This window comes from Balearica regulorum, chromosome 1 (genome assembly GCF_011004875.1).
Source record: "Balearica regulorum gibbericeps isolate bBalReg1 chromosome 1, bBalReg1.pri, whole genome shotgun sequence".
In the NCBI taxonomy this organism is placed as follows: domain Eukaryota; kingdom Metazoa; phylum Chordata; class Aves; order Gruiformes; family Gruidae; genus Balearica; species Balearica regulorum.
This window is the reverse complement of record NC_046184.1, coordinates 70656406-70683762: the sequence shown is the minus strand read 5'-3', so window position 1 is coordinate 70683762 and position 27357 is coordinate 70656406. Positions and strand designations below refer to the sequence as shown.

At 39.7% G+C, this 27357-nt stretch overlaps 1 protein-coding gene across 1 annotated transcript in view; it reads right to left on the bottom strand.

Moving 5' to 3' along the window:
* The window catches only part of DERA (deoxyribose-phosphate aldolase), a 57698-nt gene that overhangs the window by 15511 nt on the left and 14830 nt on the right, over nt 1-27357 (bottom strand). Inside the window, exons 4-6 of the mRNA XM_075757690.1 lie at nt 25377-25472; nt 23938-24072; nt 15581-15709 (exon numbers count right to left, since the gene is read on the bottom strand). Of these exons, the coding sequence (XP_075613805.1) occupies nt 15581-15709; nt 23938-24072; nt 25377-25472 (360 nt within the window). The remainder of the gene's footprint in view (nt 1-15580; nt 15710-23937; nt 24073-25376; nt 25473-27357) is intronic.

The window sequence follows — 27357 nt, the reverse complement described above, 5'->3', positions numbered from 1 at the left end:
GCAAAGACAGCGATGGCTGAATTCTGCAGATTGCCCTAATGTTCCAAAGTCGTCATTTGCAGCTAAAGGCATGCTGGGTGTTTGAGAAGGAACCACCACATTCATTCTTATTGCTTTACCAGTAACGCACAGGCTGCTGCTAAAACAGGTTGTTGCTCCATAAAGGAGCAACATAAATGTTGATCGCTCCTTTCAGATTAGATGCAGGCACTCAGGTTCTCAGCACTGAGCCACGTGCTCCTGCTGGGCTGGGTGAAAAAAGCAAAATGCTGTGGGAGAAACTAGACTTGATTGGAACATCTTAGCCATTACACTCCCTTTACAAACACTGAATTCAATCGTATCGTTTACTTGTTCACACTTAAACTAATCTAAACAATGATAAACTACCCTAAACTGTGATATAATTAAACCAGCACTGATCTAGGACAGGCTTTTTCATTCTTGGCATTCTTGGTTTTGGATCAATACACCTCAGTCTCTCAAAATGTTGTCCGGTACATGACGTATTACAGACTGAGGCTAAAACCCTGATATATCTACCAGTAATAGCACTATGATTTGGAAGAAAATAATAAATATGCATGACTGCTTAGAATCCCAGCACTACATGGCATATTGCATACCATGTTTTAGCAACCACATTTAGCTTTGTGCTTTTTAATGTTGATAGCAACTTTGAAACAAATATGTTAACATTAAAGTATGCTTACGTATTGTCTATTAACTTGTAACAAAATTACTCAAATTGAAGAAATAGCTGCTTAAAATCCATTTGGAAATACTCCACACTGAACAAAGCAAGTAGAAAATCAGTCTACTTTATCAAGAAGGTGCTATGAATTTTAAAGATTTTTAAAAAACCAACATACATAATACAGCCAAAATCATGACACTTCAATGTCATTTTGAGTGTTTTTCAACACCTCATGATAAAAGCATTTCAAGATTCTGTTCTGACTCCAACCCAGAGAAAGGCAGGATTGATTTTTGAGATTTAAAAGTCATGTCTTAATGCCACAGTCAGAATCTGTCCAACATCCAGCCTCTTTGTCATGCAGAGGACAAACAGCCAGCATCAGCCCCTCTTCCACGCTGTTCCCTACACATAAAAAGGCAGCTGGCACAGGTGGAGGCTTCAGCGCTGGGGGGATTTCTAGTATCAAAGGCATCTCCCAAGAGCACTATGTGGCCAATGCCAATGTGGCTTTGCCTGAAAAAAAACCCACAATAAGGTGCCAGATCTCCCCAGACTCACCTGTGATGTGTTTGCTTCCTCCTGGCTTTTACACTTTTACAAATCAGGTAGAATAGGTTACTTAAGGGCTTGCATAGAGGGATGCACGTCTAGTAATCATACGCTTACTAGGAAAATGTTAGTTTAATTTTTATGATACTTGAAAGCCTTCAATACAATCAACTTACAAACGCATAGGTTCTATCACGGACTTGCTGGGTGCAGGTGTTGGACATTCTCCTGACGCAACAAATATCCAAAGGGTAACACCCTGGAAGGCCTCAACTACACATAAGGCAGCATGGTAAAATGCAAGCTATGGTTCTTTTTAAAACGTGTCGATCTTACTCGCAGCTCCTGCTTCCCAGAAGTTTTTGCCCCTCAGAGTGTTTACTACTTCTTTCCCCACCTTGATAATTTGACATCTGGCAAAACTGCAAAAGCCCACGCGTGCAGGCTGCAATGTGGGTGAGAACTTCAAGGTACTGGCGGATGTTTTCACGACTGTCAGCAGGGTTGTTTTACAAGGTTTCTAGCTCTTCAGATAGACTGAATACCAAAAAGCCTGCTAGTCCCCCTCAGTAAAAAAAACAACTGAAGCCCCTGACTGAGCAGCCACACTCCAAGCGGGAGGCACCTCTCTGCTGGGGGTCAGGGAAAGACACACTTCTGGTTTTTTAAGAAATCTCCCCCCACATACACTGTATTATTAATGATACTATACATGGCAAAACTAACAATTTTATTTCAAATGGATGCTTTACAAAGGTGTGTTGCTGATAAATTCAGTCAGACTTTTCTGGCATAACAATCTACTAAGTACTACTTTAACAAATGAAGGAAATCAAAAAGCCCTTTAAGAGCCATCAGAAATAGGCAGCCACTCATAAAAAGGTATTTAACATGCTGGGGCATTGTTTCTCCACCTCCATTTGTCAACAGCCTGTGTGCTGATTTGGTCACGGACTGCAATCATGGCGAGCATCTCAAACCCAAAGTACCAACAATCTGATTAAACAACCGCCTGGGTTTTGGTTAAAAATAATTGAAACTGACACAGAAATGCACATTTTGTTAGTTCACTGGCAAAATGAAGGTGATATTTCAATCTTCAAATCTACATTGCATAGGTTTTTATATTTTTAAAAACCTACACTGAATATATATTATCATTTTGTACTTTGGCATTTGACTCTTTTTACTGAAATACCGTGAATGAAAGAAATCAAGTATCAAACTGTCTTTGTATTAGATGTATATATATCCTCATAGGTATTTAGTGGCAAGTTATTAAATGTCACTATTCATTGAGACAGTATATTTTATATCTTTCTTACAGAAAAAAAAAATCTATCTCAAGGTTGTTATTTTGCATGGCAATATTTCAAGAGCCTCACTTTGGTATCTATGGCTTCTTCATCCACACTTACATGTTCAAAAATGGAAGGGCTCAAGCAAAACATTACCTGTGTTTTACCGAATTGTCACTTGCCAAAATACAGCGGTAGCAATGGTGTCCCCATCACACCAGGAAGCATGAGCACCTAGTTTGTACCTTTCCTTCTGTAATCCTAAGCTTCTGACACAAAGAGCAAAAAGTTGCAGTACTGTCTCTCCATTTGAGTGTGGTCCTAAGCACGCTCTGCTTAGGTCATACAGAGCACAACAGTAAGCAAAGCTACCCAAGGCTGCACCCCAAAGCAACAGATATTTGATGTGAACAGACAGACCCTAACCCGATAAAAGTAAAGCCTTGCAAGCTCCACACTTTTAACTACGACTTCTAACAATATCTAAATTGGTATTCATATTTTCTGTAGTGACTCCAATTATTCAGTGTCAGGAGTGGGATCATGAGACATACATAAACTGAAAGAAAACTATGAAAGTTGAAATATGATCTGTGGGGGTTTTGTTTTTAACAGCAGTCACTTCTAATTAAGTAAATCTTGATCATGCCATGAGACTAAAAATCAGGAACTTTAAAAATCTGTCAATTGGGTCTTCTCCCCCCCTCCTGACAGAGATGCACACATTTCAATAAAGCAGCTGTTTTTCACAGATACTGAATCACAGCTGAAGTCGCAGGGAATTATGTGTTCAGCATTTCCCTACACCAAATTACATTCATAGGTATCTAATAATTATTTACACGCGAAAACACAGGTCTGAAGGTGAGTACAGCAGCATTGCACATCCCTTATCTATCAACTAAGCACAGTACTCACTTTGCTAGCCATTTTCTGTAGAGTGCTTTAAGGCCCCCAGACATTAGTCCAATGCAAAACCTCATTGTCTCCATGTAATTACTCCATTTTCAAACTTACAGCAATCAAAATGACTGAGTTAAACAAAATGGTTACTAGTAACAGGAGACTGTTGCTAACCAGCAAGCTAAGGTGGGTGTATGTGCGTAGAGTACAGAAGAAACAGATGCTGCTGCATGCTGTTTGCTTCTCCAATGTGAATTTATTATGGGGAGCGAAAGTGCAATATCAAGTGAATTAGGAAGAATTAAAAGGATTGAAAACCCAGGAACAATGAAGTCAAAGAGAAATGGAAAATGGATTCAGCCCTAAAAAGATAAAATTATTTAACAACTTATTAAAACAGTTCATCATCGTAATTAAAATCCAAGTGCCTAGAAAAAAGTGGCACAAGAAAGGTAATTATTTATGAGGAGACTTTAAAAAGCCATTCATTGTGAATTTGGGAGAGAATCAGCCTGAAAGAGTTGGTAGTAAAAAGAAATTGTTTGTTTATTCATAAAACTTATTTTGGTCTAGCATACCACTAAGAATCCCCAACATCTGCTCAGGGCAGCTGTAAGTAACATTAGGAACACTCAGCCAATTTATATCTTTCTTTTTTATTAAAAAATAAACAGGTCTTTTTAAATTATTCACTAGTAAATTTACATAAAAATCAGTGCTGTAGCAACTCACATTTTGTGGAAAGGCATCTGCAAGCTTCGTATGATCATCATGATCTAAACCTTTCTACGTTTCACTGACTACTCTTTATGTGATGTCCCACCTAATTTAGCAAATGAAAACGTAGAAAACCTACAAGCCATACTGGAGTCACGGCCGTGAATAATACAGAATGCATCACTGATACCTCAAATGCTGTATTAGTTGCCTCCTTCCAACTTGAACGGATTCTGTTCTTACCTTCCCTTTGCCTTCCACCATTTAAAAATTCCACTCAAATAAATCTCAGCTCCTCTCTTGCTTCTGTCTTTCATGAACCAGACATTAGACAATAACCTCAACTGGCAGAATCCTTCTCTGAATTATTTCTGAGTAATAAAATACAGTGATGTTAGTAATTAACAATTGTTTGTTCTCATCTGCAGCACCTTCATACATAGATTGCAAAGTGCTCTGCATGTTCCTGTGTTTTACTCCAAAACTGTGTTCTTAAGACAGTAAAAAAAGGCACAGGAACCCTTCAAACCTAAAGGCTTCTCTTTACCCCTCACACTTTTTGGTGTGGTTTTTTTTTTTTTTTTTTACTTTCTCTCTTGAACATTTCAGCAGAAAGATATATTACTTTCTTCCTAGGTTTCTCTCTTGCCTTCAGTTTTTACTTCCTAATAGATGCAAGTCACTGCAAATGAATCACCAAGAAGTTGTTCAAAAGCACAGAGTAGCTCTGTTTATTTTACTAGGATTTTTTGTTTTACTTCTAAGCAACAAACCAGCATTTCTGCAGTGCACTCTGAAGACGGTTATTTAAAGCTAAGTGAGCTGTAATTCTAACCCAGGTGCTGGAAAGCGCTGGAAATGGCATCGCTACAATACCACAGGGTCCATCCAGCTGAAGTTCCCGGAGGAGCCTGCCTCGAAGCTGCGAGCATGCTGCAAATGGCAACCAAGCAAACTGCTGTGAAGCTAAATTTGCTTACATTCAGGGAAGCTGCAAACACAGTACCCAATTACAACATAAGCACAACCAGTTAGCTATCAGCAGCATGTATATGCTATCTTGTTATCAGAGCACCATCTGAAAATGCTACCCCTCCTCTTACTGGGGACCAGAAGTCATGAGAAATGTGGCAGTCCCTTCCATCACACCCCACCAAGATGCTCTCTCATCCTGGGGCTTGAGTTCATTTCAAAGGTCCATTTACGTGTAAGGCTTTATATTTCCTTTGAGCTCTCTACACGTCCATTTTCCAGGACCAGTGGGAAGGAGGCTTTTGAAGATATATGATTCATAATTTTGCATTGCATAATTTAACGTGCTGTACAGAATATGGAACATCATCATCTGTTTCCTTTTTGGTCCATTAGAGATGAATTAACAAATCTTCTTGATAAACTACAAGACTTCACCTCTGCGATGTTTGGGATAGGCTGGCAAGTTGGATGTTGGACTGGCAGTGTAACTGCACAGGTGACGGAAGGAAGACTTTTTGCTTAAGAAGTAGTCCTGCCATCATCAAGGAGGAAGTTTGTCTACATCTTAGATTTAGGGAGAACTCACCTTGAGAAATCAGCTGCAGTTGTACACTGCAGGGAAATCACTTTATAGAACACATGCTAAAGGGGAAGAAACATCAAAGGTACAAATGACAATCACATGTCAGATCCCTGTTGACTTGCCATGAAGACTACGGACTTTTCTGTCATCTTTGTCTTTGAAAAAATCCTCTTGAAAGCAGGACTATTACAGGCAGCTCTGGGAAAGCTATTGTCTCTGGTAACTACAACATAAGCATAGTCAGAAGCTAGAAATTGTCTTATCTGAGAGATGCTGAAATTAAAAACTATCATTTCAGAAAAGGAATTTTAAAAAAAATGTGAATCAGAAACATATCCCATGGGCTAAAATTCCAAAGTATAGTATCAAAGAAGGGAATATCTTCTGTTCTTTTCAACATCTTCCCATCATGGTTTGCACTTTGGCAACACGAATCAAAGGAGCACGTAAAGCCTGGGAGACAGGCTCTAAGCAACCCAGGTACCTACCAGGGAAGTTCAGATCCCTTTTGCAACTCACCAAAAATCCTGCAAGCAGCCACAGAGGCAAGCTGGAAAAAGCCATGGAGCTCTTCTTCCAAATACCACTGAAATAAGCACATTCCTGAAGAAAATTGCTATATCCTATGGTCATATTCTGATAGAAATATTTTCCTTTGGGAAAAGATCGATGAACTCTTTTTTAAGACTATTTTTAAATTCCGGTTAAAAACTTACATTTCTAAGGAAGGGAAAATGTTAAACACGAGTTTAAACGTTTGCATTTGAATAATCAGTCCTGTTTAGTTCACTGAGGAATGTGTGTGTTGCATCATGTTACCTGGCTGTTAGCCTGGGTATTCAGCCTGTTTCTCTGCACTTAATGAAGTAACACTTTGAAATACAGCATCAGCACCATTAGGATATGAGCTGTTAAAAGTTAGCGCATGTCTTTATATCGATCTTGGTCTGTTTTAAGATGCAGTTTATCAGTACGAAAACTATCTATAACCTCCTTATGACAAAATCTTGTTTCATATGGCTAATTTTTGTCCCACTTTTATGTCTCGGTATGGAATTCACTTAAGTTTGTGTCCATCTCTCGGTATGCTTCTTTCTCTTCCACTGCATTCTTGTTCCTTATGATTAAATGTGTTTATTCAAATCAGTGTCCATAGTGTTTCAAAAGCTGCCTATTGATGTTTGAGATCACATATTCCTAGTGCATTTTTCCATTCGATATCTTTCTCTTTAGAAGTCTAACTAAACGTTTCTGCTGTCATGAGCATATACCTTCAAATCAGATAGGCACAATCACTAGGCTTTGCCACCTTAAAAAGCAACCAAAAAATCCCAGGACCTACAACCCTAAAATCATGCTTAGTTTACTTCCACATCTATATTGTTTCTGTTAAGGGATTGAATTTTCTAACTAGTGTTCCTACTTGCAATCTCTTAAAAGAAACTTTAATATTTCATAAGCCAATTTTGTATAATTGATAGATACAGTAAATTAAATATTTATTTCTATTTTTCACTGGTTTAGTCGAATTTAACACCTGCTGCTAACACAATAAAAAAACAACCCGAAATATCAGAGAAATAAATAACACCCTGTACATCTATTGATTTTACATAATATTTCCATGTTTTAAAATTGCATTCTCTCAAACCATTACCTTCAATACTGGAGCTTCACAGATGCAAAGTTTTTTGCTATGAAGCCGGGTTATTTTAGTGGCATGTTTGACTAGAACTATTCACTGTGCAACAATTTCTGAGTCTGAGGTGATATGAAACTTCAGAAGTTTTAACTCAAATTCTAACAAATTATTTAACATAGAAACAAGGTTTCATTCATGGGGAAAATTAACGCAACAGGGGTGGCTTTCTCACCTCTCTGCATCAGTTGTTGTAAATTGAAAGTATACCATTTAGATATTCCTTAATTAACATGCTTTGCAAAGATCTTGAATATCAGCAAAAGAAAAATGCTATTCAGGCATTTAGGATAGTTTGTTAATAGAAGATTGACCCCTCTCAACAGTGTGTTATACTGTCAGTACTTGCCTACTCTCTGTAACCCACTATTTCACAATCAGTTGCAAAGGCTGAAGCATAAAGAATAGCCACTTTCTTACAGGTCAAGAAGTAGAAATCTGCAGATCAGAGTTCAAAGCCTTATGATACACCACAATGCAAGGGAAGTCCATAGTACCTGTCCCTGCTTTGAAGACCAGTGTCAAAGAAAACTTAATGTGCTGTATGATCCTTACCGATCCTGCTGTCTTTCTCTTCTCTGAGATCCAGTGACAGGCCCTGGGATTTCTAGGGAGCTATCCTGCTCGTAGGGTATACTGCTCATTCCACATTGTTCAGTGCAGGGAGAACAAAAAATAGCAAAACAGGCATACAGGAGGAATAGCAAATCTCTTTCATTTAAAAGAACATTTTGGGTGGGGTGCTATGAAAGCAGTTGAAGGGAGGTGACCTCCTTGCTGCTGTGGGCAGCGCCAGTCAGTCACGCAGTGCACGATACCATCACCCTTGAGTACCATGGCAAGCTGTGCCAGCTCCCATTTCCACTGTCACTCCCTGGGTGGGCTGTACTAGTAAATCAGAGCCAGCAGCTACCACCAGAAAATTTCCAGACTTTTGTTTGCTCCATTTCCCAATTTCAGTCATGGCTGAGGGTATTCCATCTTCGTGCACAGGCATGGAAAATTTCTGCCTTCTAATGAAAGTAACATATTTCTGCTTATATCTTAATTTACTAGACCTCACAGAGGTCCTATAAAATATGCAATGTTAATTTTGCATATGGAAAAACAGAGAAGCTGAATTGTCAAAGGTGAGGATAAATTAGGAGTTGTTCTGCTACCTCAAACAAGCCTACACATCTTCTGGCTTCCTACCTAACTTGGTATTCTTCTGGTGAGAGGTGCTTGGAAATAGCACTGTTTCTACTTGCAAATGGGGGTGGAGGAGGGAGAAAGTCAAATGGTGTGGATAACACAAAAATCAAATGAACAGGTACAGATGTGACAGATGTCATCTGTTTTGCTTTGGTATTTCTTCTTTGACTTGAGTAGAGGCTGTATATTGCTATTTTCTGATTACAGTAGAACACCATGAATAGAATAGACCTTTCACAAAATTAGCAAACTGAGTTGCCAGGCATCCTGGTATGACAAATACCGAATGGCGCCAGATAACTATCTCCCCTCAGATATGGCTGTATAGGCTAGCACACAGTTCAGTAAGCACATAAACAAATGCATAACAAAACGTGGCATCGTATGCACGTCTGAGTTTCTAGCTTAACAAACTGCAAACAAATGAGGTTTTACTGTATACACTTTAATTCTCTTCTCCCTTCACAGACTCTTTCCCCATCCCCAACATCTCCGTTTCTCTTATGTATTACTTCTGTCTTCTACTTACCCATACAGGCTTCTGTTGCTCTTTTGACTCTAGTGAAAATACTTTTCATTAGAGACTGCCCTAGTGTTTCTCCACCACTTTCCATTCCTTCACCTCTGATTCCCTATACATACATTACTGAGTTCCAGACAGATATTTAAGTCTCATTTTGCATTCCTTCAAGGTCTGCTTTACTCATGCGCAACAGTTTTTTTGTGTTACTACTCTTTGTATGGACTCTCATCAGTAATTCAAACCTGAGGATATTGTGATTGCATTGTTAGAACTGTTCAACTCCAAGCTTATCTATCACTCCTACATTATTTCTAGTGATTAGCTGCAGTATCACTATTAAGCTTGTAGGCAATTACATCATTTAAGGGAGCAGCCTTGTACTGTCTTACTGATCATGCTGCTATCTGCATTTTTATACCACTGGCTTTTTTATTTCCCCCCACCCTGTACCAGAATAAATGAAGTCACTTGTTCCTGTAGAGACCTCTTTCAGACTGATTGTATTTAAAGACCATCCATCTTTTGATCTAACTCTTAATCCAAAAACCTTTTAGTCCATAATATCATTCAAAATTTTGAGACAGTGTCTCTGCATCTTGGTTCTCCATAGCATGTTTTGTGCTCGTTCCTTGCAGTAAACTTTCAGTGATCTTAACCAGAGCTCTGAACATGCAGAACAACCGCAGACTATGCAGAATGCAGGACATCTGCTGCAACAGACAGGAAAGTTATGAACTACTAATATAATTCCATAGCATTAATTACTGTCCTGATGAGCCTCTTAAGGCAGCCAACTGCAATCACTTCTACATATTCAAGACAGTAACCAAGGCTATGTTCCTAAAATGACATACAATGCTGCATCTGCATGATGCAAAGTGCTGAAGTAGTACAAACTCTGCAAGTTCAAATTTATCTGAAAATTCTGAAGGAATGGGCAAATCGTTGGACAAATTAGGTATTGTCTGCATGCATGCAGACAGAAGAGAGCTGACATAAACATCATTTTATGCACTCTCAGTAAGCTGACAGAAATTCAGAAAAGTGCTCGTGCCCATGCTAGATCTAATCTGTACTGCCAGAAGATCACAGCCAAAGAAAATTGAGATTATTCTCTACCATTTGACAACGCAGGCGGGAGAACTCTCTCTGCACTGCGCTTTGTTCTCTGAAGACAAGAGGTCAGATGCAAGAATACGCTGCATTTGAACATCCGCCTTCCCCAGCCAGTAAGCGCAACTCAGCCAAGCTGGAACAGCAACAGCACACAATCCCCATCACACCTTGGACTCACTGTGACTCCTGCTTGGTTGGAAGGAGAGAGGAAATGGCCACCAGACTGTGACCAACAAAGCCTTAGTCACCAGTCAGGTGGTAAGCCCTCTTCCTACATGTTCAGAAGAGTAAGGATTTATTAGTTTGTCCCCAGACCTAAACTGAGCCTCCAGACCAGAGCTTAACATCATCTGTCACCCTAGAAGGCACTGGGAGCCAGTTCACATCTGTAGAAAGGAGCTGCCAATTTTGACACGGTTTGCTTTTAGATGACCACAGCCATGCATTACCCCTGATTTCTGATGGACCTAAAGTGTACCCTTTACAGATGGAACCCTAAACTCAATACAGTTGGTTGTATTTCAGATGGGCAAAAAAACCCATAAGTTTTGGTTTATATCTGTTACCAAGCCTTCTCCCTTGGTTTGCCTTTCATTTGGAAATGCTCTGGGCTCTGATAACTGACTGACTTAGTATCAAATTACAGCTGAAGTTATAGACGTGTAATTAAATCAAATCTTTCTTTAAACATAATATGACTCACATGCTATTGAGGGGACCCTCAACTTCTGATTTGAGCACGGGATTTAAAGTCAAGAACTCTCAAATGATCTCAGCTTGACTTTGGACTTGTCTGTTACGATCCTTGTCTCATACTTTGCAGAGCTATTGTGAGATTTATTCTGCTAATGTCTGTATGTACTTTGAAGACATAAAGTGCTAAGTGTTATTACTTATTCAGTAGTCTTGTTTCCTATGTTAGTCACATTTGCGCAAAGCATGCCTAGCTTTTCAGTCAAATTTTGCTAGTTTCCTTTCTTCTCTTTCATGTTTCATGAAACATTTGCTTGGTAGAAGTTTTGGATCATGGTGGTCCACATCCAGCAGCAGGAAATTCATCCCTTGCACTTAGCTGCTAGAATGTTTATAGCCACACCACCTAACCCTGCTCAAAACAAATCTTTGTGATACAGTGCTCAAAACAACAAGAGCTATTGGTACCTTAGAATTTGTCTTCCTGTTAATCATATTAAAAATGGATCCGCACCAATATTCACTACAGTATAAAAACCTTATTTAAAGCTGAGGTAAAAGCTTTGTGTAGCCAAGCATTATTTTGTGGTGCTCCAAACCACATGTCTTGGACTCTCCCCTCTTATAATCATTAAGCTGTTATATCTTTTCTTAATTCAGGACTAGGCTTTTGTGCGGTGGGATGTTCTCATTTTATGGAAAACTCTTCAAGCAGTAGTCCCATGTCCTGAGTTTTCTTTGTGGGAACCTTGTGGCACTGCTTTCTGCTTTTAGCGACAAAGACTGAATACTACAGCCCTCAGCTAGTGAAAACCACTAATTAGTTTGCTCTAGGCATTGTCTGGAAGCTGTATGGTAAAGTCAAAGATGCAGTCAGCTTCCCTTGAGAAGCTCAGGTACTCAAACCACCATCAAGGCTTCAAGAAGCTCAAGACATGGCAGTGGATGTTCTAAACCAATGACCGAAAATTCCCTGATTTAATGCTGAGATTTTCTCTCGGTTAGCTTTCAGAAAACAACGTGCTCCTTTGATAGTGACACAGAACTGCTGATGTGCAATCCTACCTGCCATTACGTCCTCCTTAGCACTGCAAGGATTATTCTTACCAGGTGAGTCACTGTCCTTAGAGGGCTGTCAGCATCTTTCACTCAGAAACAGGTTCTTAAATATTCCAGAAGAATTTTTAGCATGTCAGTCAAGTCTGTAAAGGTGCGGTTAAAAGAATTTAAGAGAAGTGGGTGCCTGCTCCCATTCTGATGTCTTTCTCTTTATGTACTGTGCTAGAGAAGGAAGAAAAAGTAGTCATTGCACTTTGGAGATACTGTTTCAGACACAGGATGAGCCAAGAGCCATCGCTTCGAATAAAAGCAAATTATCATCACACCTCACCGTAAAGCAACACTTTTTCCCAAGTTTTTGCAGATACAAGTGTTAACATCTTGCACAAAGCACCATTTCTACAACTGGCCTCCACCTCCAGTGCACTGCTGGGATCTGCACGTCTCACTGGGCTCAGCGTCACTCACTGGTGTGTAGCAAATGGCTTCCACTGAGTCCTGCAAGGGCTGTGATTCAGAGTACAGATGTTTGCCTACACAAACAGCCTACGCAATCTGCTTTCAATATAGAAGTGCAGAGGCTCACCATCCCATCTTAGCACAGACTTTAGCGTTCTTTTAGAATGCCAGCCAATGCAGAGGTGCCCATTTTTTGACCTTTTACCATCCCTTTTCAAGTCTGCGCAGGTGGCCCCCTGCTAGCAGCCCACCTGCTAGCTGAATCAGACTAAATGTAACATGTGGGGGTTCCCAGTATACACCAGTAAGTCCTCAAGAGAGCACAAGGAAGACTATACAGAAATTTTGGAAAGTTATTGAGAGAGGAGACATCTGGATTGTATTCCTTGCTCCCTTATTTGCTTTGTGTAAAGCACAGCAACTTTATCAGGAGGGACTGAGAGCTTTAATGGCAAATACACTGCAAAATTGACCCTTGTGCGGAGAAGAACCTCAGTCAGAGAGACCAAGTCCCAGACATCCCAGGCAAGCTTTTTAACCATGAAGCCAGTGATAAATCAGCATTGTGTTACTCTCTCAGCCTTCTGAGTCTCACAAATGAGACACAGGGGAAATGCACATATTTTATATATGTTACCACATATCTAGTGGCTCTGTGCTTCAGGACCTAGGTGAATGTGTGCATGCTCAGCAATGGCAATGTACACATCTGTAAGGCCAGGATTTTGTGCTCCCTACGACAGGCTTACAACATGCACTGTGGAGTGAAAACAGTTTAAGGACTGCACGTCACATCCTCAGTTGTACTGATACAGCCGCATGCAAGGCAAGGCTGTAAACCAGATTGTTGAGGCAGTAACCATTTAAAAAAAACCAAACCAACAAATAAACATGTTGCAAACCAATCAAAAAAACCAAAACCATAACTAGTTATCCCTTTGGTGAAGTAATCTTCAACCATATTACTTTGAAAGCTCAGTTTACAATGCAGCATGACAAGTACCTCTAACAGCAAGGCTGAAGGAGCAGCAAATTTTGAAGTAAAGGACAGGAACAATTGGCCAGCAGCAGCAAAGACTTCTAAAGGCAGTTTTGCAGTTGAATCCACTATACTGTGTAATTCATTTCCCCATATAAAACTAATCACTGGAGTCAAGTTTATCAGGTGTTGCTTTTTTATCTTCAGATAAAAGTTGCCAGGGTCTGCCATATCCACATGATCATCTGTGGGTTGGTTGGGTTTTTTTTCTTTCTTTCCTTCTTTTAGATCATGACACGAGTTGAAAAAATAAATGGATAATAAAGCTAGAATTTAAATATACCATGCCAAATTACTTTCTCCCCAAAATCTTACACATATGCAGATCAAACAAAATTCAACTGAAATTCTGAGGTTCTCTGCAGTTCTGACAAGTCAGTCTGAAAAGCTGGCCCTCAATACATGTATGTAGGGCACCAATAAATTCTTATTTTTACACCTACCCACAAAGAAAAAGCAAGAGACTGAAATAAGGAAATTAACTGCACATATTCAGATGGATAAGTATCTTGTAAAATGAATAACTATGCAAGGAAAATCATTAACAATAGAGCCATCTGCTGTATTTCAAAAAAACTACACCAGCAAAAAAAATCTGAAAATGTTAAAATGCTTTACAACCTGAATTTTTCACTACTCCATGTTACAAAAAGTGATCATAATGATTAGTACATCAGTTTAAATGACAGAAAATGTGTATTTCTTACACCTTTTCTAATTAAAAGCAAAATTTACTGGCATAATACTGATCCTCTGTATCTAATGACACTAATTGACATTGTAGCTGAGCATGTAAAAAGCCTGAAATGCTTTTCTTTCCATTAGAAGTAGATAAGCATAGTGTTGTATAAGGAGACAATGAGGTCAGCAGCAAGTTGAGTATTTATTTAAATACTGACAAGACACCTGGATGATTTTTTCCTCGCTCTAAAATAAGAAGAAATTCCAGGTCTGAAGAGCTTACAGTAGAAAAAAAAAATCAACACAAAAATGAAGGAAAGTTTAGAAGACAGACTAACCCAAGTGGTTCTTAGTACATCTTTACACTTCCCTCTATCAATATACTTGAAGACGCCTCTTTCAAGCATGGTGGAAGAAACAGGTATCTAGAACAGAGTTCAAGGAACATAGCCTTATCAGCCAATTCCCAGTTTTGCATCTTAAAGACAGAGTTAAAATCCTGGTTAAACTAGGCAAAAATTACACCAGCACAGGCCCAAAGCTGCAGAGAGAATATACTGCTGTAAATCTGTGCTCAAATGGGTGCTTCGTTACATTCAGTCTGCACCAGCCATAGCTATGCAAAAAAGTAATACCTACGAACTATACGCAGCCCCTAAAAACCCTATCCTGCTCATGGGAATGTGTTTCTTAGCTGAAGGGTTCAGGACAAAAGACAGACAGACTCCTAAACATCAGGTCTGATGTAATTGAGTTTTCAGACAGGGAAGACTGAACTCCTTTTGAAGCGCCAGTTGCAGGTAGCGAGTGCTACTGCTTTTGAGTGTTCCAGCTATAACCAGTTATAGCCAAACCCATCCCAGCACCTGCTGGATGCAGAGTTCCTCCCCTGGCTGCATCTCCAGTACAGCTGGTTTCCCGAATAGCACTCTCACAGAGGTGGTTAGAAGAAGTGATCACAAACAAGAAGCAAGAGCTGTCAGCATGAATCTTCACAGGAAAGTTCCCCCTGCATTTAAAACAAGCTTACGAGTCGTCTACCTACACCACATCTGTAGCTCACCACAATTGCCTGGACAATATGCATATCTGGCCCAAACGTATGTGTCCTTATTAAATACACCAGGGATCAGACGTTTGACAACAAATATTTGTTCCTACAAATTATGTCATTTAGCAGGTTTCAGTGTTATTTAACATTTCATGCAGTTTTTGTAGGTTATACAAAACAAGTGACACTTCATTACTACACCTGCAACTTCGGTAATTGCTGCATAATAGTTTTTGCCTACTATTGGCAAAACCTAAACTTTCGTGACTTGAAATTTTTAAGCTTCATAAATAATACAGCAAAAACATTCTTAGCTTAAAAAGAAAACCACATCTATTTACCTGCCATCATAGCTATCATACTGGCTTTGTAGACATTAGCAAGGGACCCCAGTTCACCTGTCGCCAAGATTGTTTTCATATGAGCTTCTCCACAGGCCTCACGGCACTGACGGATCTCCTTGTAGAGACCTGGGGATAAAAGCATGTGAAAATGATCAAAGTTGCCTGAGAGACATTTTCAAGTATGGCTGTAATTTCCACTTCTGGATTAATTTCCAATCTTATAATTAGTCATAGCACTCAAGAACTTAAGTTTTGTAAGTTCAATAAATTACATGACTGGAGGTAATTAACAATGCCATACAGTTTCAGACTTAACTTAATAGCTATTAATGTCGGTTCTCTCAAAACTAAGAATGTGCACAGTATGCCAAACACTCATGAATACATCAGGAGTAAAAAATGCTATGGGAGTCAAGATTGATTTTAAAACAGCTTTTTCAGCAGTAAATATGGTAGTAAATTGAATCAGGACTCAGGCACAGTTACGTTTTCCTGTCCACATCGTATCACCACTCTCCCTGTCCCCTTCAGCCCCATTTGCCAAAGGGTTCAGCCTAAAAGACACCAAAGGTATTGAACAAGTTGTCAAATTACAGACCTTAGTGCCACCTGGGATGTCATGACATACCCCTCCTGGCTTCCAGCTCCACGTCTCACTTCGGTCTCTTGCCATACACTCTAGTACCATGGGACTGTGTTTAGGCATCTGAATGCCACTTTAAGCTTCTTGAAAATAAGAATTTCCTGAAAACATTTGTTCAAATCAATGTGGTCTGCTAAGATCCCTGGTGAGGACAGACCGAGGCCTAGGATCGAACCTCAGGGACCAGCGAATCCACATGGATCTGCATTTACAAACCAGGTCAAGTGGTTGCATTGCCCATGAGGTTAGCGAGGACTTGGACCATCGCCTGCCGTGATGTCAAACAGCCCCAGGAAGGCTGGAGAAAGCACCACAGCAGGAGGGCCAGAGGGACAACATCTGCCCAGCAGGACAACATCTGCCCAGCATGCTGTGGAGCTACCGTTCTGAAACCTGAACTCAGGTCCCAGGTTTGCCAGCCTTGCAGATTGCTTTTCTTCCCCTGCTGCTTTATAACCTAGATTGTCTGCCATCAAAAGACCATCGAAGGGACCTCCGCTTCTGATGCCCACCTTCACTGAGGAAGCCAGCTGGAGTTCAGGAGGGACCTTCAGCTCTCCTTAACTCTCACCTCCAAGCAGTCAGCGTGTCCCTGAGACAAACTAGCACACATCCCACCTGCCCACTGCTTCTTGATGCCCTGCCACTCAACCTCCTGGCCACCAGCTGCAGCCAGGGAGCAGCAGGGACAGGGAGGACAGGCCAGTATTGGGCTGCTCACCGATGTGCCCAGAGCACACCACCCACTCATAAACTCCTGTAGTGTGGTGGCCAGAGGCACGCTTAACTTTCTAACAGTTTCAGTAAGGACTGGAATAAATAGGGACATAACCAACTGCATTTTTTAAAAAAGGCTAGAACTTGCAGATCTGGTCAGGTAACGCAACACAGAGGGCACAGGGAAAACCATCCACCCTTTTTTTGGTAAAATTCAACAGTGGTCCCACAAAATTTTAAACATAGAGAGATTAAAATTATCAAAATGTGGCTGTTAGAAGCTGGCCACTTGGAGATGATTAAGACTCATCCAGTGTTAATGGTGGGGAGCTCTTATAGTGTACAGTCACGATTTCTGGGATTTGAATTTTAAAAAAAAAAAAAGAGAGACAAAATAAGCAAACAGGATCCTTTGCAAGAAAGTCCTTTTCACAAATTGTATTTAATCTTCAAACATGTAATTGAAAAGCTTGTTTATAGAAGGCTAAAACACAACTTTTCACAAACCTTTCTTGCTAAAAAAATCCAGGATATGGCTACAGAGACTAATATTTTCCAGCAATACTAGCTTTCTTTTCCTCTCAGTCCTGAAGCAAGACCCGGAAACATACAGTAGGATTTGCCAGCTGCTGTATGGCTGGACCACCCCTCCACCCGCAACGCTGCTGCATCCTATTGATGCCATCGGCACACCAGGTGGCCGGGGCTGGGATCACTGGGGTGGTCCTCTGAGATGTACTACATACATTAGTAGACAACTGACTAATGCACTTAGCAAGTCCCTTTATAGATACCAGGCTTCACCTTGTTTCTTACTGTGTACCAAAGGTGTGAATTAATCAGTACTAGCATGCAGTCTAACATGTTTTATTGATCAATTGATGATACTCCAGAAACCTACATCAAATCGAGACTCAAAAAGGAAATACAAAGAAACTGTGCTATTTTCTTGTGCATTTGATAACACTGCTCATGTTAGATCTAAATGCAGTCTCTTTTTGTGGAGTGACTCTTTCCTGAAGCTTTTGGAAAAGCCAGAGAAAGCAATTTTCATGTTCTTCTAGTTTCGGTAACAAGAAGAAAAGACTCAAGTTTTCTCTACCTTTAAGATACGCCACCAGAAACGTCAAAATAAAATCAACAAAATGTACATTTAGGTTGGATTCCATGAAAAGAAATTATATCCTCATAGCTGTTGTTCACCGGAGTTAGTACCACAGCTACAGCATCCTCCCTATTGTTGGAAGGTACTTTTATATGCAATTAGTGCCAAGATCATATGAACAGTCTCGCTATCTGACAGCGCACATCAACCCACGGACAAGAACAACTGAGGGTGTTCAATCATCTGTTTCTATCAGGTTAGCTGAGGTGGTGGAAAAGTGGGCATACTTTAATGGGGCAGGTGTGTAGGTAATAAATACTGCTCTTTATTCAGAGATCAATTATTGCAGACAATAGCTGGCATTCATAGGACATTCTCAACCCTACAGTAAAAGCACAAATAGAAATGCAACTACCTCTGGGACAGAGAAAATTAAGCAGAGCACCCCAGTCCCAGTGCAAGCAAGGATTGCTTTGATACAGAACAAGTGCAGAAACTCCTACTCCTTTCAAAAATAAAGAGGTTTCAGTACTCAGTCAGATTTAAATCAAGGCACAAATAACTTCATTATCCTGAAACTTCTTGGCAAATGTCTAAAGTATGGGTGGAGTTAATCACACTTGAAAATGCACTCAGTGTTTTAAGGGGTCCTGGCTTCTCCTGGGACAGTCTGTGCTGCCAAAAAGTCCATCACTTAACTACTCAGTTCCGTCAAGCCGATCAGTAGCAGGAATAGAGCTGGACACTACAGTTCTGGGAATACCGGCGACCTGTGCAGAACACCAGTAACTGACACAGCAGATAGAGCTTCTCTGGTTAGCAGCAGTGGCAGAAAGCTTTGGGGAAAAATCTCTATATTGCAGAAAACCCCATAGGCATATTTTGAACTGTGCACTAAGACCACCATGATTGCAAGAGATTCTCCTTCTGACTGCTAAAAACAGAGACAAGATAATCAAGAGCTCTCAAATGAAATGGCCAATGCAGTGTAGCATCTTGAACACAGCACCAACAAACCAACACTATCCATTCTAAAAGGAGTCTAAGTCTTATGCCAGGAAAAACAAGCAAACAAACAAGCAAGCAAAACAAAACCCAAAGCAAGGCAACTTATATAGAATATATTTGGAGCCAGATGCCCACTGTAGTCTGTAGTAGCTCCGCTGACTTAGCTGTTAAAATGGATGTGACAAAAGAACTCACTCACTTTGCACCCATTTATGTAAGATAGCTTACTGCTTTTATGAACTTTAGATCTGCAATTCTGATGCATTTATAGAAGTCAGAAAAATTCACATTTTCTAGGAAATGAAAAAATACTTTCAGATCTCTGGTTTTAATTCCACCGTTATAAAAGATAAGTGTTGGAAGGTGGGTTTTTTGGTAGTATTCGTAAAATTCCAACTATTCAGTACAAACATTACATTGCTTTTAACAGTTATTAAATACCCCAAAGAAAATATTCCTCCTCCTACATATCTCAAGCAAACATCCCTGACAATTACTGCTGGCTATAATCTGCCCTAGATTGTCTAGATGGCATTTTACTTTGATCTAATACATTCGTCCTACAAATCACATAATAAAGGGGCTAATCTGTATCTCCTACATAGGAAATGAAAATATTAAGGGGAAAAAAAACCAATCCTGTCTTTCAGCTGGGATAGAGTTACTTTTCACAAGAAGCTGAGAGGGGACATCACCAGGACAGCTGACCCAAACCAGCCAAAGGGATATTCCATACCATGATGTCATACTCAGCATATAAGGGGGGGAGCTGGCTGGGGAGGAGGGGTCGCTGTTCAGGGACAGGCTGGGCATTGGGCTCCAGCAGTGAGCATATTGCACTGTGCATCACCTACTTTGTATATTCTACGTACTGTTGTTGTTATTTTCTTCTTCCTTTGCTATCCCAATAAACTGTCCTTACCCCAACGCATGAGTTTTAGCTTTTTCTTCCAATTCTCCTCCCCATACTACCAAAGAGGGAGAGGTGAGTGAACAGCCGCACAGCGCTCAGCTGCCAGCTGGGGCTAAACCACGACAGCAGCTTAAATTATTATGAAACAGCTATTTTCTACAAATGTGGTGGTAAAAACACTTTTCTTTTTTTTTTTTTAAATTCAGCTTATTTTCTGTTTTTATCTAGTCACTCACATTGACTGATGTTAAGGTTAGAAACTGAGACGAGGGGGGGGAAGATGTTTCAATTTCTGGTAGACCAAAAGATCAAGGTAATCATCATGGGAAACTGGAAAATGAGCTGGAACCCCTTCTCTCTTGCACATTAATGGCAGGTTTGTTAACAAAATGACAAGTACAAGGCTATCAGCACAACACAACTCTTTCAGTTCTGCTCTCAGCCACATATGTGCAGCTCCAGACTCCAGTGATTCACATGAAACTGAAAACAGAGCTTGGCTTCAGGAGTTAGAGCTGCTGCTGACAATATAAGAAAGAAATTGTGCAACTAGACTTTGAGGTCCCAAGTTAGCTTGCACATCTAGAAAACGGTAAATCAAGCTATGATATTTCTGAACAACATGTGGAGTCTTTTCCAAGTCTCTGGAGTGGAGAGTGTATTTTCTCTGCCCTGTTTATGAAGTATATAGCACAAAAGGGGGCTCCAATCCTTGAATGAAGCCTCTAAACTCACAGTTGAATAATTACTAACAGAATTGAAAGGCAGCTTTCATAATGAGGTTATACCTAATTTATTTCATGGATGCAGCCACATTCAAACTTCTTTTTTCCCTTTTCTTGTAAAAAATTCAACTGACATAGAGCGAAAGATGGGTTAACAATACCTCTGAAGCTGCTGACAGTGTAGTATGTCCAGGTGTTTGCTAAAAGCTGTGGAACTAGAAGTAACATTACAGCATCCCAAACAGCTCCAGAAGGTACAGCAACTCCAACACATTCATTGATAACAGAGAAGAAAAAAAAAAAAAAACAAAAACCAAACCTAAATAAATCCAGTTTCTTTCAACAATTTGTTGGTCAACTTCATCACTCTTTACATACAGGCTCCACATTCTGTTCCTAAAGACAGTATTTAAATTGTGATTTTTAAGCTTAATCCATACTTTCTCAAGGGATACAAGACAATGATTGAATAAAGTATTGTAAAGTAGTATTGCTTTAAAACCTAATAGGTTGTAAAAGGTATGTAAGTTCATAAGCTTAAATCTCATTTAAAATTGTTTTCCAACATAAATTAGCTGTCCAATAAAGCTGCTTTCATGTTCAGCACTATTAAAAAGATCTTAACAATTACTTTGTAAAAATCTAGAAAATATATTCTGAGTGCCATAAAGAGCTCCAACGATATTTAAGAAGTGCTTTAAAATAACTTGACATAATTGGACATACACTAAAATATTTAATAACCAAACAAGCCTTTGAAACAAATCACAGAGCAACACTATTCTGTCATGGTGACCCCAATTATTGCACAGGCTAGAAAAAAACCTTAAAATATATGAACAGTAAGATAAAACACTCTACCACATATATATTTTTGTCAATAACTCCTGAAGCTGTGAAGACAGGCAGCATGAGAAAATAACGATAAAAAATATATTAGTGTTATGAGCATAAGCAGAGGTTCTGTCATAACTGCAAAGCAGCTCTAGTTGATGAAGCACCTTGAACACAGGCACAGTTACTGCACTAGACTTTTCAATTTTATGTAATATAGAGATTCATCCCAGAAAAAGACTACTTCATCCCTTCTAGTTTTTTTGAATGTACTTTATACACTCTTATGTATCAGATCTAATCATTAGATAGAGGTGGAAACCTGCATGTTCAGACAGGTAATATACATCTATTGAAAGCTAAATAGGAAGTCAGAACACTAAATTTTCAGATCACCTACTGAAGTGATTTTTTTTGATGGGAAGTTAAATATTATAATTTTTCACTCTGTAGCATCACTATCTGGATTGCAAGTAAATTCTGTTCCCGAGGTACCTTTTTTTCAAGACCATGTAAATATGTGCCATACACAGAATCACATTCATGACTAAACATTCAGAAAACATTTGGAAATAATTTCAATTCTGCCCTCAGTAAAAAAACGTAAACAAACCATTGCCAAAAAACAGATGGCTTTCAACCTTGTCATGACTTCAGCTCTGGATAAAAGAATATGCATATCAAATCAAAAGTCATCCTTAATTTACTTATTTAGTGAATTGACAGCTTTATATTACATCCATCATTGCTACATCTGTGTACTCCTCCCCTGTAATTTGTGATCACAAAAAACAATTCATTTCCCATATAGAAAAACCTAATAATGTATGTCCAGTTCATTTCAATCACCGATACAAACTTTCTGTCTGAATCTAGCCCTGTATTTCTCCTCAGAGTTTTCCTTAATGTAATCCTGGGCAATGTAACCTCGAGCCTGGATTTGCAATTGCCCACGTGCACTAACTTTCTGGTCTCTGCTGTATGCCCCTTGCATACAAACCCTTGACAGTGGTTTGTACCATGAAGTCTGAAGCATGGTAACCACACATGTCAGAAATTGCTGCAACACAGACTTCTTCAGACTCAATTGCAAGTTGCTGCTCAAGTCCACTTTAGTGGACCTTTTTTAGTCTTAGTGACAGATCACTGACTCAGCTCACTTTGTATTCAAGACCAATACATGTTCCCAGAGGAGCACAGCTCCTGGAGGGGGTACCTGCTTTGTAGACCATAGTGTAGACCCTAACAAAAATACAGCATAGGAAGGTGTGCATATAGTCTTGCTGCCAGCTGGTGCAGAACTTGATCCATCATTCTGTCTTATTTAAAACCACTCAATCACCCAGTTTCCATATTCCAGCAATTTCTGAGACCATACCTTAACTTAAAATAGCCACTCTGAAAGAAACTAATGTCTGCAGCAATGCCCATCCTCAAGAAGTCACACATTTGTATAGCTGCAAATATTTAAGAGTAAAAGGATGGAGACGGTAAATAATACAAAAGAGGTCAAGATGTTACAGCAAGTGGAAACCAGGATATCAGTCCTGAAGGCACAGATGCAGAAACGTGGGGGTTTTTGTTCGATTCTAACTGCTAATGGGAAGACCAAAATCAGAAAATATGATCTGTTACCGTGATGACTGTATTTCCTTAACCAAACCCAGGTACCAGGGGTCCTTTACGAAGTCTTCCAAGCAAACAGGCTATTACGGAGATGCATTATACAACTAAATGGAAAATTCATTCCGAGACAATGATGTGTTTACCTTCACATGAAGATTAGTTATAGAAGCACTGTCAGCACTTAAGGCAAACCATTCACAGTACATTAAGGAGGCAATTAGAGCAAAAACCATCTTCAGCATTATTGTTCTTACTAATTAGTAGTAGTCTACAGACACAAGAACATCAATAATAATATGAACAGTCAATTTGTACCCTCAAATTTCAGGAAAAAGTAAACAACTAAAATACATATTTTTGTCCAGAATTGAAACATGTATATTTAACAAGGTATCGTCTACATTAGCAACCCCTTGGGGGTTTTAACAAAATTGTTCAAATAATTAGGCATTTACTTCCATTTTACTTTCTATTTTTTAATCCTGTACAAAAAAATCCTCTAAAGGCATAGAAGGAATAGGCTTGCATTTTCAAAATACAAAATCATTCTGCATGCCCAGCCTGACAGAACTTGTAACAGCATTATTTTCAAGAAATGCAATCATTTGTCATAAATTAGTTAAATAGTATTTATTTAGTTCAGCGCCCCAGATTATCAGCCACTCTTAGGGGAGGGACCAAATTCTTCAGGAACTGATGTGGAGACTTGGGGAAGAGACAAAGACAGAGCTTGCACGTGCATATACAGAGGTTTAGGTTCCTTGCCAAAGGGTGGGTACTTACCTTCCCACTGGCCACTCAGGACTAGACTCCTGCTGATGACAATGTCAATCTCTCTGGCACCATATTCCACAGCTAGCTTTATTTCGGCCAGTTTGGTTTCTAGAGGAGTTTGTCCAGATGGAAACCCAGCAGCCACTAGCAAGAAGGGGAATGGATGCAGGTAGAGGGAAGAGAATGTTTTATAAATTGACCATAAAATTGCATATACCTCTAATACACTAAAGAGTTTGAAAGTTAATCTTTTTTTTATCCCTACCATGATTCAAAAAATCTAAAGGCACCTCATCCTACCCTCTCTTCATCCACAAGAAGCATTAGCTCTTCCCTCAGGAACCAATGTCCAGCAAGATACTTAGTGTATCTCATGAAAAGATCTTTCACATACCTTAAGTTTTTCCAAAGCAGCCTAACATAAGAAAGCACAATATTTATTGCTTCCAGCAGAATTGAGCAAACAAGGAGTGAACTCGTATATGAAGCAATGCATACATTTTTAATTCTTTTAAGAAATATTTCAAGTTAAATCCTAGTAATGTGTTTAACATTAGCCAAATCACAATATAGTAAAAATTGCTTTCAAGATTGCATTTATGATGTTTAAGTACAAAACCCAAAGGTAACTTTGGAAATGGAAAAAATAATGGCTTTGTCAGAGATCCTCTTTCTCCCTAACATATAAATGCATTATGTATTTTTCCCCTACAAAACAATGAAACAACAAAAACCCACCAGAAAACATGGATCTTAGCATTAAACACCTGATCCAGCTTCAAAGTTGGCCCCCGCTTTGAGCAGGAGGTTGGACCAGATGACATCCACAGCTCCCTTCCATCCTAAATAATTCTTTGATTCTACTTCTTGCTCATTGTAGATTCAGGACTTGTCTCTCATGTGTGGTGACTGGAGAAGAGCTGGCACTTAGATTTGTAAGTACAAGTCCTGAACCTGCAGGCTGCTCAGCAGGCAATAACCCTTGCCTTTGCACACAGCTTCATTGAAATCAGCTTGTAGGATTATACTTAAAAGCCAAACAACTGATAGGGAGAAAAACACCCACCCTTGTATTAGAACTCCTAAAGCTCATACTGCAGTATTACTACTACTACTGTTATCATCATCATCATCATCTACTTAGTATCTACTGATACTTTGTCCAGCACACTATCTCAATTTCTTCTATTTGGCTGAGGAAAACACTGATATATCTTAAGAACCTCTTTGAAGAGCTTCCAGTAAAACAGATTTGGCACTCCTGGTAAGCTTGAAGTTGAAAGAAAGCAAAAGATTATACCAGAAGCAAATCCTCTCCTCCATTCCCTTCCTTCCACCTGCTACCTTTTCACCTTACTCTGAAACAAAAGCAAGTCCAAACTTCTTGATTTTCCTGCATATTTTATAGCATCAAAATATTTAATTGGATATTTTTGAATAAAGCTTACCTGAAGCTACTGGTATGTTACAACCAGCAGCCTTTAGGGCGTTAACAGCATCGGTGACTCTTGTTGGATATACACAAACTGCTCCAACAGCAATACCTGCAAAAGCCACAGTTCATTTCTTCGTATATAGATTACCACCTTCTTGAGTGCAATCCATATTACGAGCACGTGTGCATTGTTCTCACCTCCCACTTCTGCATTCTCACAAGGATCTTAAGCACCTACACGAGGGATGTCTGTTTTATTGCTCAAACGGTTCAGGTAATTCTCCATATTGTCACCTTCCTCATGTTCCTTCACTGGACCCTGGGAGCAAGTTTGCACTAGCAGGAGTTAAAACGCCAAGATTTTTATCAACAGATTCACTGTTTAATGCCAACACGTACAGTTAAGACATGCTTAGTCAGCAAATTATTGCAAGAAAGACCGCACTGTCAAGCCCTGTCCTTACTTGTTGAACCAGACTGAGCCCAGCAGCAACTGAGTAGTCTTTATGTTAATGCAGTCCTACCGTGTTTTTCATTAAAATGCTATTCTCTCAAGTCTCAGATAATTGACCTTATATTTAATACTTCAACGTCTGAAGAGTCCATAAATCCAAGTTTTAAAAAAAGGCTAATCTTTGATATTTTATGTATATGGCTTAAAATCAGAGGCCTGATTCCCCTTTGTTTCTACATCATATGACTTCAATCAGTGGACCAATGCCTGTGTAAAACTGAAATATTTCAATAGTAAAAGCATGCCCCAAATGTCACTGGGATTTTCTTTTTGTTAGATCATCATAAGACCAACATGACAGGACAAAATTCAAATGTTATTCACTGACACATCAGTGATTACATCTGGAAAAATTCAGAAATGACGCTCAGATATAAAGAGGTTTTATTGATAGTTATATTGACAGTCTGAATTTGCTCTGAAGTTTTATCGTGTTCAGTCTTGGGTGTAACTTTGGGACTTCAGATGCAGCCTGCTTGAGTAATGTCAGTGAAAGTTTTAAGGGCTGTCTTCCACCTCTTCAACTGCGTCGACTTACCTGAGAATTCTGTGTGTGCACGCACGCATGTGTGTGTGTATACATGATATACACACAACCGCGTACACTCACTACAGGACTGAGTCCTTAAAGTAGACTGGGCTGCAAAGATGTTTCCTATCTTAACTACTGAAACAAGCAGGCAACAGATAATGTTTTCTGAAGGAAAAATAACATGCTTAGGACTGTGGAATGCATCTTTTCTGACAGGCAAAGTGCCAGGCTAGGTAGTTACATACAGAAACAGCAGCTAAGCATGAAATCCAAAGGAGTCACATGAACACTCCCCGTTTCTCCAGTTTACTAAGGACATCAGCAGATTAACAAAATGTTCACTTAGTTTCACCTTAGTGTACTGCTATTAAAAGACATACACTGAGATTACACACTTGTGGCTTCCACATCAAATTTCATAGAATCATAGAATGGATTTGGTTGGAAGGGACCTTAAAGACCATCTAGTTCCAACGTCCCTGCCATGGGCAGGGACACCCTCCACTAGACCACGCTGCCCAAAGCCCCATCCAACCTGGCCTTAAACACTTCCAGGGATGGGGCCCCCAAAACCTTTCTGGGCAACCTGTTCCAGTGCCTCACCACCCTCACAGGGAAGATTTTTTTTTCCTAATATCTAATCAAAATCTACCTTCCTTCAGCTTAAAGCCATTACCTCTTGTCCTATCACTACATGCCCTTGTAAACAGTCCCTCCCCAGCTTTCTTGTAGGCCACGTTTAGGTACTGGAAGGCTGCTATAAGGTCTCCCCAGAGCCTTCTCTTCTCCAGGCTGAACAATCACAGAACAGTAGGGGTTGGAAGGGACCTCTGGAGATCATCTAGTCCAAACCCCCTGCTAGAGCAGGATCGCTTAGAGCAGGTTGCACAGGATTCCGTCTGGGCAGGCTTTGAATATCTCCAGAGAAGGAGACTCCACAACCTCTCT